Source organism: Meles meles, chromosome 13 (assembly GCF_922984935.1).
Source record: "Meles meles chromosome 13, mMelMel3.1 paternal haplotype, whole genome shotgun sequence".
In the NCBI taxonomy this organism is placed as follows: domain Eukaryota; kingdom Metazoa; phylum Chordata; class Mammalia; order Carnivora; family Mustelidae; genus Meles; species Meles meles.
The window spans coordinates 5,025,513-5,037,951 of record NC_060078.1 but is presented as its reverse complement, the minus strand read 5'-3'; the positions used below and the strand labels follow the sequence as shown (position 1 = coordinate 5,037,951).

At 54.0% G+C, this 12,439-nt stretch overlaps 1 protein-coding gene across 2 annotated transcripts in view; it reads right to left on the bottom strand.

Annotated features, from left to right (window-relative positions):
• Window positions 1–277: 277 nt before the first annotated feature.
• The window catches only part of SLC35F3 (solute carrier family 35 member F3), a 363,684-nt gene continuing 351,522 nt past the window's right edge, over window positions 278–12,439 (bottom strand). For both annotated transcript variants that reach the window (XM_046026285.1, XM_046026286.1), the window contains 4 exons: window positions 8,412–8,537; window positions 6,178–6,370; window positions 5,294–5,383; window positions 278–1,712 (listed from right to left, as the gene is read on the bottom strand). In XM_046026285.1, the coding sequence (XP_045882241.1) occupies window positions 1,477–1,712; window positions 5,294–5,383; window positions 6,178–6,370; window positions 8,412–8,537 (645 nt within the window). In that variant the 3' untranslated portion in view covers window positions 278–1,476. The remainder of the gene's footprint in view (window positions 1,713–5,293; window positions 5,384–6,177; window positions 6,371–8,411; window positions 8,538–12,439) is intronic.

Below are 12,439 nucleotides of genomic sequence, written 5' to 3'. Positions count from 1 at the left end.
GGGGGGGGGGCGGGGACAAAGGAGAGATGGAGGTGAGTTTAGGAGCCCCCGCCCTTGTTTTGCTTTGGAGACGGTCAACTCTGTCTTTCCAGTAAGAATTTTCTTCCTCTGAGGTGTTTGGGTGGGTTTGCGTGCCTCGATGGTTCAGGAGGGTGAGACCTGCTGGGAGCCAAGGGTAAGGCAAGGAGGGAAGGGCACAGTGGGGCTGTGACAAAGTGGCCACCAACGCGGTGCGGAACGCTTCTTTTTTAAATAGTTTATTAATCTGTTTGGCCAAACAGGTAATGGAAACTGAGAATAATAATTTGCTACAAAGTTCAGGTCATGAATGCCCCTTTCCCCTATGAAACGAAAGACTCTATGGTCACAGAATGCACCACTGGGTTATGACAACATTTCAAAATAAGGTTTCCATTTCGTATGTAACAATGTAAACTTCAAAAATAGTAAACTCTAACCCCCGCGTCCCTCTTGACAGATCTATCACAGATAGAATTTTCTGGCAGACCTCAACTGTGTAAGTAAACAGCCTGGTGCTTTAAAAGTTTCATAAAAAGGTTTACAGGTTCAGTAGATAATTTTTCGATCTTGGTCATGGAGTAAAAGCAACCAGCAGTTCACGTCTCGCCGCGTCCATCTGACATGGGCAATGCACACCCCTAGCCATGTTCCCTTACACTGGTCGTCAGCCTGTTGTTTTCGTACACGTACACACACATAGATAGTTTTGTTTCTAAAGATTTTGTACATCTAAATTATAAGACGGCGCCAGTGACTTACAATGTCACCTCGCTTCACGTAGGTAAGGACAAAAATTCTGTAGAAGGCACTGTAATTTCTCTTGCACGATCTTACACACTCATGTGAGAGCAGGCCAGCTGGGGCTCCGACTCCTTCCCTCTCTGTAAGCTGGCCGGGGCCTGTCCTCCTCCACCTGCCACCCCCAGGTCAGCCACCGCCGGTGGGTCCCGAAGTCCATTTTTGCCTTTCTGCTTCCTCTCTTCGCATCCATCCCCCCATCCATCCTCCAACCACTCAAAGTGACTTACAGTTGTCTTTTGGTTCATCGAAATCCCTTAAAATTAAGAGTACAGCTCTGGTATAAAACAAAATGTGACCCTACCATAGCTGGAAAATAATCACAGTGTGCAATGTAATTTGCAGTTGCTAAGATTCAAAACACGCGCCCTGCCTCTTGTCCCCCCCGAGCACTGACATTGACATTCATTTCGAAAGGGCCCGGAGGCTCGTCTCTTCTCTTCCACTTGGAACTGGTACCCTTAGGTGAAAGGTCTGATGTGGGAAAAGTGCAAGCAAATTGGACATGCCAATAAATACCGTATAACTTACCGCAGGTTACCGGAACTGTACAGGTATGTACACACCTTACCCAACCGAGGGTCCCCTGTCCGGAGCAGACCTCCGAGGCCCTAACCCGAACGTGAGCGATCGCCGTAGAGTCCTGCAGGGCCCCGGTCAGCGCGCGAAGGAGGGCCTGGCCCTTCGGCTCTTGCTCTGAGGTCCCGAGCCCGGGTCGGCACCGCCCTCCGCCGTCTCCTCCTTCTTCCTCACTTTGAGGCGGGTGAGAAGCTTGATGAGCCAGACGTCCCACTCCTCCGGCAGGAGCAGGAGGAGGAAGCCCAGGCCGATGATGATGATGGCGATGACCCGCACCCCGTTGAAGACTATCTTACTGGTGTAGTGATCCACCACTGCGCGAGACAGAGAGAAGCCTGGTTACTCCTAGACCGGGCCAGGCCGGGATGCAGGGCGGGGCCCGGGGGTCCCCTCGTGCGCCGGCGCGGAGCTGCGGTCTTGCTTGACCGCGGAATCTTCCTCCGCGTGGCTTTGCTCTGGCGGCCGCGGGCGGCCTCCTAATTTTATAACAGCGCTCCGATGTGAAACTCCTCCAGACTGACCTGGCGCCGCAGTGCAGACACTGATTTGTGTGAGCGATGAAACAAGTGGGCAGTTGGAGGTACACAGACATACAGCACCCCAGAGTTTAACTGTGGCCACCCCTGGGTGGCAGGACACTGAAAACGTGACTGCTGTCTTCGTATTTTTGGTACTTTTTGGGTCTTCTACAGTTTTTTTTTTTAAGTTTTTATTTGAGACAGAGTGAGGGAGACAGAGCAAGAACCAGCAGCGGGGAGGGGCAGAGGGAGAGGGAGAAGCAGACTCCCCGCTGAGCAGGGAGCGCCCCCCCCCCCCACACACAACGTGGGGCTCGATCCCAGGACCCTCAGACCATGACCTGAGCTGACGGTGGACGCTTAGCCAACTGAGCCCCCACCGGGGAGCACTCCTACAAGGACACTTTATATTGATCATTTAAAAGATTAGTGCCCAGTATATGCATAAATACAGTCTGAAGACCAGACTCACGCTGGTTTTTAGAAGACGTAAATTCTTGTTCTGCCCCAGGGCACCATTAGCCCAGGCTCCAAAGCCCCCTGGAGCATCACTATTAAGGCTTATTAAAGGTCTGTAGAGCACATGGCTCCCACCTGACTCACCTCAGGTGAGGGAACAAACGAGAAACAGGCTGAAGGTCCCTTAATGAGACTCTACCTCATCATTCTCTTCATAGCTAAATGGTCAAAAACACTGGGGATATTGGGGTTTTCGTTTTTCCTTTTTTGGGGGGTAATTCCCTGTTTTCTTAATTAAGCCAGAAAAAGCAGATTTGGGGCCCGCCCTTTGCACAAGAGGCACCCACTGCGTTTCTTTTCTATCATTTGGTGAAAGAGGATTTGCTGAGTTAGAGCAGGAGGCCTTTGAAAATCGCCAGCTACCACCTGTGGGCCTCCTCCAGCTGCCAGGAGGTAGCCTGGCTTCCCCCTTCTCCCCTCAGGGTCCTCCGCCTCCCCCACCTTCCCCCTCCCCCTTCCTGCCTGACTCTCACCTTGTCTACAGGGCGGTGGGAGAAAGAGAAAGGGATGAAAGTTAAACCCGGAAAAAAAACATGTTAGTAGCCCTTTTGTGGAATTAAAGTGCCTCTTTTAAATAAGTCAGGCAGAGAAAGATAAATATATGATTTTACTCATATGTGGAATTTAAGAAACAAAACAGATGAACATAGAGGAAGGGAAGGAAAAATAAAGTAATAAAAACAGAGAGGGAGGCAAACCTTAAGAGACTCTCAACTCTAGGGAACACACTGAGGGTTGCCGGAGGAGAAGGGGAGCGTTGGTGGGGTGACAGGGTAGCTGGGTGGCGGGCATGAGGGAGGGCACTCGATGGCACGAGCACTGGGTGTTCTATGCAACTGGAGAATCACTGAATTCTACCTCTGCAACTAATAATATACTATATGTTAACTAACATGAATTTAAGTAAAATTAAAATAAAATAAGAAAGAATATCATTTGAGATATAAAAAAATGAAGTGCCTCTTTTATCTCACTGTAATTCAGAAATACTTGAATTTTCAGGGCGCCTGGGTAGCTCAGTCATTAAGCGTCTGCCTTCAGCTCAGGCCGTGATCTCGGGGTCCTGGGATCGAGCCCCGCATCGGGCTCCCGCTTGGTGGGAAGCTTGCTGCTGCCTCTCCCACTCCCCCTGCTTGTGCTCCCTCTCTCGCTGTGTTTCTGTCAAATAAATAAATAAATAAATAAATTCTTTTAAAAAAAAAGGAAATACTTGACTTTTCAATAATGACAGAACATTCGGTACATCCGGCCCGCGGGGACCGTCAATGAGCGGGGCACACGGGCAGCTCCAGCAGTAAACATCGCGGCATGCGGGAAAGCCACCCGACCCCGCTCTCATACATAGGGCAACGGTGGACCCCTTTGCTTCTCTTCTCCAGTTGCCAACTGAATGTGATTCCTTCCTCAGACACACGATCAAACCGTGCAGGTGAGTAATAAGAAGGGATTCTCACTGACCTCCCCGACATCTGGCTGTATGAGACAGGCCAGGTGGGCCTCCACCTGGGAGCTCGTGGAATGTCCCTCAGTGAAAGTCCTTACATGCTTCCTTGCAGTGTGACTGCTGTGACTCTAACGATGCAGTGAGGTGTAGGGGGTAAGCTGATGAGTTGTTTTTCCAAAGGTGGAAGCGTCTGGAGCCCGACAGGTTGGACCGCTTCGCACCAGCTCTCCAGCAGCTCTGGGGACGTTCGGCATTTTGAAATGTCGGGTGAGGGTAGGTACTGCCTTCACTTTTAGGGGAGACAAGCTAAGGCCCGGAGGGGTGATGAGTTGGGACTACCATCCTCCAGGTAGGCAGGGCCAGTGCCTGGATGCCCCGGCCAGGCCTTCTTCCACACACTGCCCCGAGGTACCCCGAAGAGAGTCTGGGGCCAGGGAGAGGCATGTGCAGAACACGCGGGACAGGAGGAGTGAAGAACCGCATCACAAGAAAAGGCTTAGGAAACTGCGCTGTTTTGCTCACTGATGCCACATCAGACAGGATAAGGGCTTGCCATTCCCTGGGGTGAATCCTCTAGTGGCCTGGGGGCAGGAGGCTCCGGATGGACGTGGCTTTGGGGGAGGGGCCTGTGCCAGGGCCAAGGGGGTGAGTGTGATGGAGAGATCTGACTTACAGACTTACGAACCCTTCTCTGGCTAAGAACAGGCCGGACAGGGCCGTCAGGGGTGAGGAGGGGGCTCCGGGAAGAAAATCCAAAACGGACACCAGAATGAACCAGCAAAAGGAAGGACAAGTTTTTGGAAGAGCCGAGCTGCCAGGTGAGTGTTCTGGGGAGGCCCCAGGCAGAAAGCAGAGCAGGATCTGGAGGAACTGGCCAGTGCCCTCGCACTTCTGGGAGGCGGAGAACAATGTGTTTCCTCAGTTTACAAACAGCACGCCGTCCCTGTCACACCCCGAGCACTCTTCCCACCCCAGAAAGTCACTTACAAAACTGAATTTTTTTCCTGCTACATCATTTTCCAAGCTTATTACTAAAATTAATGAGATTCATCTCTGGTTCCCACACCAGTTAGAACCGACATGGCTCGAGACCGTCATAGGTCGGGGTGGTGAGTGAAAGCCCAGGCCATCTGGAGAGACACCGTGTACGCAACACACGCCAGCATTCTACCCAAGTGCCTTCTTTCTACACTGAAGGGCAACCGTGCTTTCCATACAGGCACAGCAAGACTGCATGCGAGTGTGTGTGTTTGGGAGTGGGGGTATGTGTGTGAGTGTGTGTGTGAGTGTGTGTGAGTGAGTGTGTTTTCAAGCAGAGGTTTGGGAGTGGGAGTGTGTGAGAGTGTGTGTGAGTGAGTGTGTGTGAGTGAGTGAGTGTGTTTTCAAGCAGAGAGAGGAAGCCAACCAGGCTTACCTGCATTCACAGGTACACTGAGGACGATTCCAACAGACATCAGAGTGGGATACGTAACAGCGATTCCAAAATTTAATACAATATTGAATGCTGAAATAAAGAACAGAGGAAGAAAAGAAGAATTATTCATGCCTGCCCTGGACTTGCTGCCCTCCCTGGTCTGCATCCCCAGCCCCCAGCTTCTCTGGCGAGGCTGCAGTCACGGGACTTACTACTGCCCTTTGCTCTGACTCAGGGAGCCTGGGTGGGGATCGGGGACAAATATCCCAATGAAGCTGCGTTCCTCCTCTCTTCCCGAGCTCTGAAGAAGAGCAAAGAAATTCGGAAAAGGTCATCAGTGAAAGACCCTGGAAGAGAGGACTGGGACCATTGACTCATGCCACTAACTTGGCTTTTCTCGTTGCCGGTGGTGACTCTGGGATGAGGACGGCCAGGTACCTTGGGTTATGCATTTTGAGATGGAAACTGGGTGAGACCCACCCTTGGCTACTTTCCTGCCTAGGACCAGCCTCCTACCAAGTAATGGTGGTGACGATATTCATTGTGATGCTAACTGAGAAAATGCGCTGGGCTCTGACTCCCATCAGACAATGTTCTAAGAACTCTGCGTGCGTTCATCGGCCAGCTCCCCCCCGGGCCTGTAAGGACTGTTCTGTTGTCAGGAGGTCACACGCAGCACTGTCTGGAGTGACGGTGCCCCTGGCTACTCCTGCCACGCCTGTGGTTCTGGAATTAGAACCCAGTGGACACAAGCGTCTTGAAAAGCACTGGGAACCTAACGATAGAACGCTGCTCTTCTTTAGGGCACGGTTTCCAGATGGCCCTGGAGCTGCCCGGGGCCTGCCTGTCCGTGTTGCTTGGGCCCGGGGGGCATCAGCACTTACTCAATAAGAGGACTGAAAATCCACAAAGGTTTCCCCATGGAATGTCATGGAAAGAGCTCCAGTATTCCACTTTGCTGAGGTAGAGGATGACGGGGACACAGGTGATGAAGAGGATGTTAAACACGCCCAAAATGGACAAAAATACGGCGGCTTCTCCGAATTTAGCACTGCCCAGGAGGAGCTTGAATAGAACCTGCCGGAGAAAGCAGAGGAGGGTGGGTGACGGCTCGCCCCCCCCCCCCCCGCCGCTGCCATCGTGCCACAGGGGCAGGGGGGTGCGTCCGACGAGGCTGGACCGGGGGTGCAGGGCCGCAGCCGGGGGACGGGCAAATCCGGCCTCACTCGGCCTTCAGGGAGAGGGTGGTGGGGTCAGGGCTAGGTGCGCTGTACAAGCACCCGGATCTCAGCAGCGCCCCAGGGGACGGTGACACATCTCTGGCCTCATGGAGGGCATCTCCGGGAGTCACAGCTCTGCACACTAGGCTCCCTTTGTCTGTGTTGCAGTCATGACACCACGTCCCAGCTTCAGAGCGTCCGAGGACCGGGACGCCGCAGAACTTAGAGCTGCCACGAGGATGCATTCCTCTGGGGACCTCGGTTTTGTACGACCCAGCCAGACCCCCAGGGCAAAGGGCTTTGGCTGCGAAGACATTTTCTATAAATCGGAGGCAGAGAGACTGTAACGCTCACAGCTCATCTCTGCTCCATCCCACCCGCCCCGTTCCAGAAACAGCGTGGGGTTGAGCAGAGTGCACCCCGCTTTGATTTCTTGCACCTGTTCTTGTCTGTACATATTTCAGCTGTGTGAGGCCCAGGAGAGGGACAGACGTGCCTGGAGGGCCGGGAGGCTGGGATGACAGAGGCAGTCGCCCCCGTGTTCCAGGGACCCCGCCACAACCAGGGAGCGGATCTGGGTCCAGCTCGAGCCTCTGCACAGTCGTGCCTCCCACTTCGCCTGGCTCCTCCTTTTGCAGCCACTTCACCAACCTTTTCAGGTATTTCTGGGCATTTGTGCACAAAGCATGAAAAGAGAAATAAATTGCTTTCAGCCTTCCACCCACTGGCCCCTCTGGACCCATTGGCCCCTCTGGATAAAGATCAGGCCGCGGGGGAGATGGGAAAGGGGAGTCGAAATCAGAATTATCTGCGTTCATCACGGATTGCATTTCTGTATGCGCCCTGCTTCCCATTAGCAGGCAGCTGAGTGAGGCCCGTGGAGTGTGGCCTGGTCCCATTTTCTGCATTCGAATAGTGGCTTTGAAGCCTCACAGTGGAGTGGGGCTCTTGTGTCTTCCTGGGGAGATGGGTCCCGGAGCAGGGAGATGGTGTGTGTGCCTCTGGCTGTGAGCAGTGAGGTCGGGGAGCTGATGAGGACGGGAAGGTACAGTCCCTTCTCAGTCCCAAACCACAAAATGTGTTACACACAGAGCTGGAAAAAAACAAAGTGCCTTTTCTCTCTCCCGTACTTAATTTTCCTGTCTTACTGCCTGAATCCACGAAGGGCTGTGAGTCTCCAAGCTAAAAACCTCATTCCTTGTTGCATCCTCCAGGTCGGGGTCCCAACTTGGAGGCCCGAGAAAATCTGGAGTCTTCCCTCTGGAGGTGAAAGGATGAGAGAGGAAGCAAGGGAAGGAGGAGGGAGAGCAGCAGCCAGAGCCGTGACAGGGGAGGGGAGGGGTGGGGACCAAACACGGCTTCATCCAGCCTTGCAGTTGGGACATGCTTTCTAGGGCTTCCCCACATTTTGTCAAAAATACGTTATGATACCCATATCACAGGAGTTGGGTTTTTATTTATTCAGCCTACGGGCAATGCTTAAAAGGCACATGGATTCACGCTGAGTCCCGGGGGCTGCCCAAACCGTGCCATGAAAGATTTCAGTGACAAGGCTGCCCCATGTATTTGCATCATCTCCCCAAATACCGAGTCAGCCCCCCGGGGACCCCCGTCCTTCTCCAGTCCTCACCATCCAACGAAGCCACGAAAATCAGTCGCTGCCCGTCCACTGTTCTGCCTGTTCTATGCCCAATGCTGCAACGAGATGGCCCTTGATGGAAAGGTCTAGAGAGCCAGAGCCAAAGCCAAGAGCAGGTGCACCTCATCTCTGCGCCTGTCTGCACACTGAGCACAGCTGCTCGGCTTAAGGCACAGATGCCATCAAAGATGCCCCACGTGAGCCGGGCCAGCCGGCTGAGACCCGCTGCTCTCTCTGAGGGTTCGCTCCCCGCGCTTACCTTGTAGAGGGCAGACATGGACGCAGAGCCCACCACCAGCGCTATGCCGATGACAGAGTGGCTGTGGAAGCCATCGGCGTAGGTCATCATCACGATCCCAGCAATGGCGAGGATGGCGGCCACGATCTGCACAGAAGGGAGAAAGCGGCGGTGAGGGGGGGGGGCCGTGTGATGGGCCACCGAGGGGCCACCGAGGTGGAAACGCTCAGGAGAGTCTCATGCGAGGGAAGAGAGCGGGGTCTCCTTTCCAGTTCTCTGGAAAACAAATGGGATTTCTGTTCTTGCTTAGGAAAGGTTAGTGCGATGGAACCCCCTGGAACAGCTGGTGGCAAGGAGCCGTGCTGTGGCCCAGCGTCACGTGGTGGCCCGTCCCCATGGTGCTGGGAGACTGCAGAGAAGGCGGTCATGGTGCCAACAGCAGGGGCCCTGGCCCTGACGAGGTTTGGTAGACCGCCCTGGAAATGACCCAGTTCCTGCCGAACCTTCTGAGAGCACATGACATCTGGCTCTTAGATACGTTGTATTTTAACAGAGAGGGGATGGACGTGGGGCCCACTTAGCACGCCGGCGGTAGGGTCTTCCGAAAGAGCCAGTGTCATGTGCCAAAGGGCCACAGTGTCCTTCCCCTGAAGGCGCTGGGCCTTTCCTGAGCTGCCATGGGGCACTCCCCCCACCACCCCCTCAATTCTGGGACTGTCCCCACCCAGACTTCTCGAGCTGAACGGACGCCCCAGGGAGATGTACACGTTTCTGCTGCTGCGCAAGGTGAGGTTGTCGATTACACAGGAGACTGACTACTTGGGATGAATTTTGAAAAGGAGAAATGCATCCGCGCAGAGAGTAAGTTCAAATTCTAACTCGGGGTGGTCACGGAGCTACGTAAACGTCACTGGTGCGAAATGGGGCTGGGGGTGCTGTGGGCAGAACAGAGATGTTGCCTCGACTGGACTCTGACAGCGCTATCCCTCTTAACGGCTCATTCAAAATTGACCTCGGTCACCGATAACAACCTCAAGTAGCCCCCGTTTACTAAGTGGTCACGGGAGAAGTGTTTTCTATGTGATCGTATCATCCATTTCATTTTGTAAACATGAAAACTTTGGCTCAGAGAGGTCACGCAACGTGCCCAAAGTCACAGCGCTGGTGTGTGGCTGAGCGGGGACGTAAAATTTCTGGTCTGATTGCAAAGCCCGTGTTGATCTACAGAAACAGGAAAATCAGGATTCACAGACCTGTTGGCCATGGCCAACTTGAGGTTTGAACTGAGGGTTCCTTTCTGGCTTCAGCGTGATGTTCTCAGGTTAGCGAAAGGTAACGTGGCAGAGTCTCACGCACTGTAGGTTGCATCCTTCTAGAACATTCCTTGTGCACTAACTTCCTGTGATGCGAACTCTGCCCATGCAACAGCAACACTGAGGCTCTGGAGGGGCGTGCCAGGGAACTGACTGCCCACTTGTCCTTTCTGTTTCGTAGCTCACTGTCAACCCTCATGTCATTCTGCATCACACGCTGACTATGTTTCTTATGCAAATTCTACCCGCACTGTGTACAACTGCTCGCCGAGAGAAGGAAACAGAGATCAGGAAGACAAGCGACTTTTTCTTCCCTCCAGGAGAAGAAAGGGGCACGTGACAAGGCAGGCGGGGAAAGAGGTGGGCTTCTGGCCCAGGCGACACAGATAATGCAAAGATGCTGCTTGGAATGGGTTGACCTCGCTAGGCACCCGAGGTCCACAGGGAGAGAAATAACTAGAAAAAAAAGAGGAAGGGAAGAAGAGAGCTGAATTACAATGATTTGGTGCATTTCCAAAGGTGCCTGAGTTTTTCCGAACGTGGGGCTCTAGTTTCAAGGATATGAAGGAGCCCGGGATTGATTTTCTCTGAGGACTGACAAGGCTGACTCGGGCCTCTTCCTTTGTCGTCTCTGTGGATTCAGTAATAAAGGGCTGCGAGGTCCCTCCTCCCCCCGCCCCTACCCAGGGCTGTGCTGTGCTGCAGAGCTGAGCCTAGGGGCTGGCGGGAGACAGGTAGAGCCCTCCAGGCCATCCTTGAGGAGTCCAGGCCCCCAGAGGTCATTGTGACAGGTGGCATCTGGGGACGGTGGTCCCTCAGCTCCCACCTCTAGCTCTCCTCTTAGGAGTCCCCATTCCAGGCCACAGGACCGGCCTGCTCTATATTGTGGGGCACCGCGTCTCCTGGAGCCAGCAGCCCTGCTGGGACCCCCTGGCCCTGAGCCTGGGGCTCACCCAAAGTGCCGGAGCCAAACTCACTCTTCACACCCTGGACAGCAGAGCAGAGCCGAAACACCCTATGGGTTTGGGGGGCAGAGCCTAGATGTTCTTCAAGCCTGACATTCCCTTCAAGATCCCAGTTCTGTCCTTAAAAACGACTTACATGTATACTTCACATTTATATCATAACATACCGGGGTTCTTGGTTTGCACTAGGATGTACTTTCCAGGAAGGCCAGGGGGGCCTGTCCTGTGGTTTCACATGCCCCCCATCTCCTAGATCAGGGTGTCCCTGGGGGAGAACGCTGAGTGGGGAGAAAATAAAGGAAAGTAGACAAGTGAACTTGTCCTGCCTCTCTTTTTTCCCACCTTCCACCACCCTCCACGTATCCCGTGGACCTGTCCGAAAACAGGGACTCGGGGCTTCAGACTCATGGGTATCAGTGGCCCTAGCCCTGGGAAGGGTGAGCGCCACCATCTCTATGTTGGCCGAGGGGGCCGGGGGCCGGGGGTGGGGGGTGGTCAGCTGGATGGGGAGGAAACGTAGGCGCAGGAGACGCCAAGGTCAGCGCATTGTCCATCACCCTCTTGCTGGTGACCTTACCCGGTGACCCCACGGCAGCCTGCCAGGCCCCCGGGGTTCTTCCCTGCCTCCCCCATGGTCCCCTGCTCCCTCTCCAATGTCAGGCTGAGGGGCAGGAGGCAAACTGCTTGAGCATCGAGGAGGACTGAGAGACGCGGGAGCAGCACAGAATCCGGCCGCCTCTCAGACAAGCTCTCCGCTCTGCCCAGCCTGGGACGGGCTGCGCATCCTCTGCCACACCGAGCCCCGTGTGCTGTGCTGTGGATGTGTACAGCCTGGGGCAATTCTGAGCCATGGAAAGGACAAATTGGGAATATACACCCTCTCCCAGCTCCTGGCTGCTCTTACCCACTCAAACTATTAAATTTCAGTGGGGATCGTCTAGTGGACCCTTTTGATTTCAGGGCATGGGAAGGGGCTAGCGGTGAGCCCTCCAGGGCTCCCCCAGGCTCTGTGGGTGCTCTGGGTCCTCCCCAGGTGGCAGGGGACAGCCTCCCAGAGGCAAGGCAGTTGGGACCAGATGTGGTAGCTACCGTTCAGGGATGGACCCTCGTGAGACGCTGAGGATGCTGTCAATACCAAAAACATCACCTAGAACTCGAGATGGGAACTGGTCTTGGAAAAGACACAGGACCCCCAGGAATGGGCTACGGGGGTTTGAGGGCCCACCAGAATGATCTCTCAGATTTCTCTTGCTCCTGCGTCAGTCCCTCCTGGTTGGAGAGCCCTGACTATGGTGGGTGGTCGCGATTAGCAACTCAGCCCGTAGAGAATCCCATCTTCCGTGTCCCCTGAGCTGGGTGGGGAAGGGAACGGTCTCACCCCGACGGCCCTCTCTCTCTCCAGCTGCTGACCACAGCTGGGTGGGCTTCGGCTTCATGCACCCCAACTTCTACTTGCTCTCATTCTATTGCTGCTTTTCCTACATAAAACTGCCTCCTTCAACTTTCATCAGCTCTGACACGGTCACCAAAAACACTGGGCTGATCCAACGAACCCCTCCAACTGAGAAAGAACGACAGAAATAACACCAAGAAAGAGAACCGTTACCAGATTTTACGTCGGGCTACACCATCTTATTTGATTCTCACTGCTGTTCTCTGAAACGAGCGCTCGTCTATCTTAAAATGAGTTAACAGAGGCTCAGAGATGTTCAGTGACTTGCTAAAGGCCCAACAGCTTATAAGAGTGGAATCAAGATCCAAACCCTGGTCC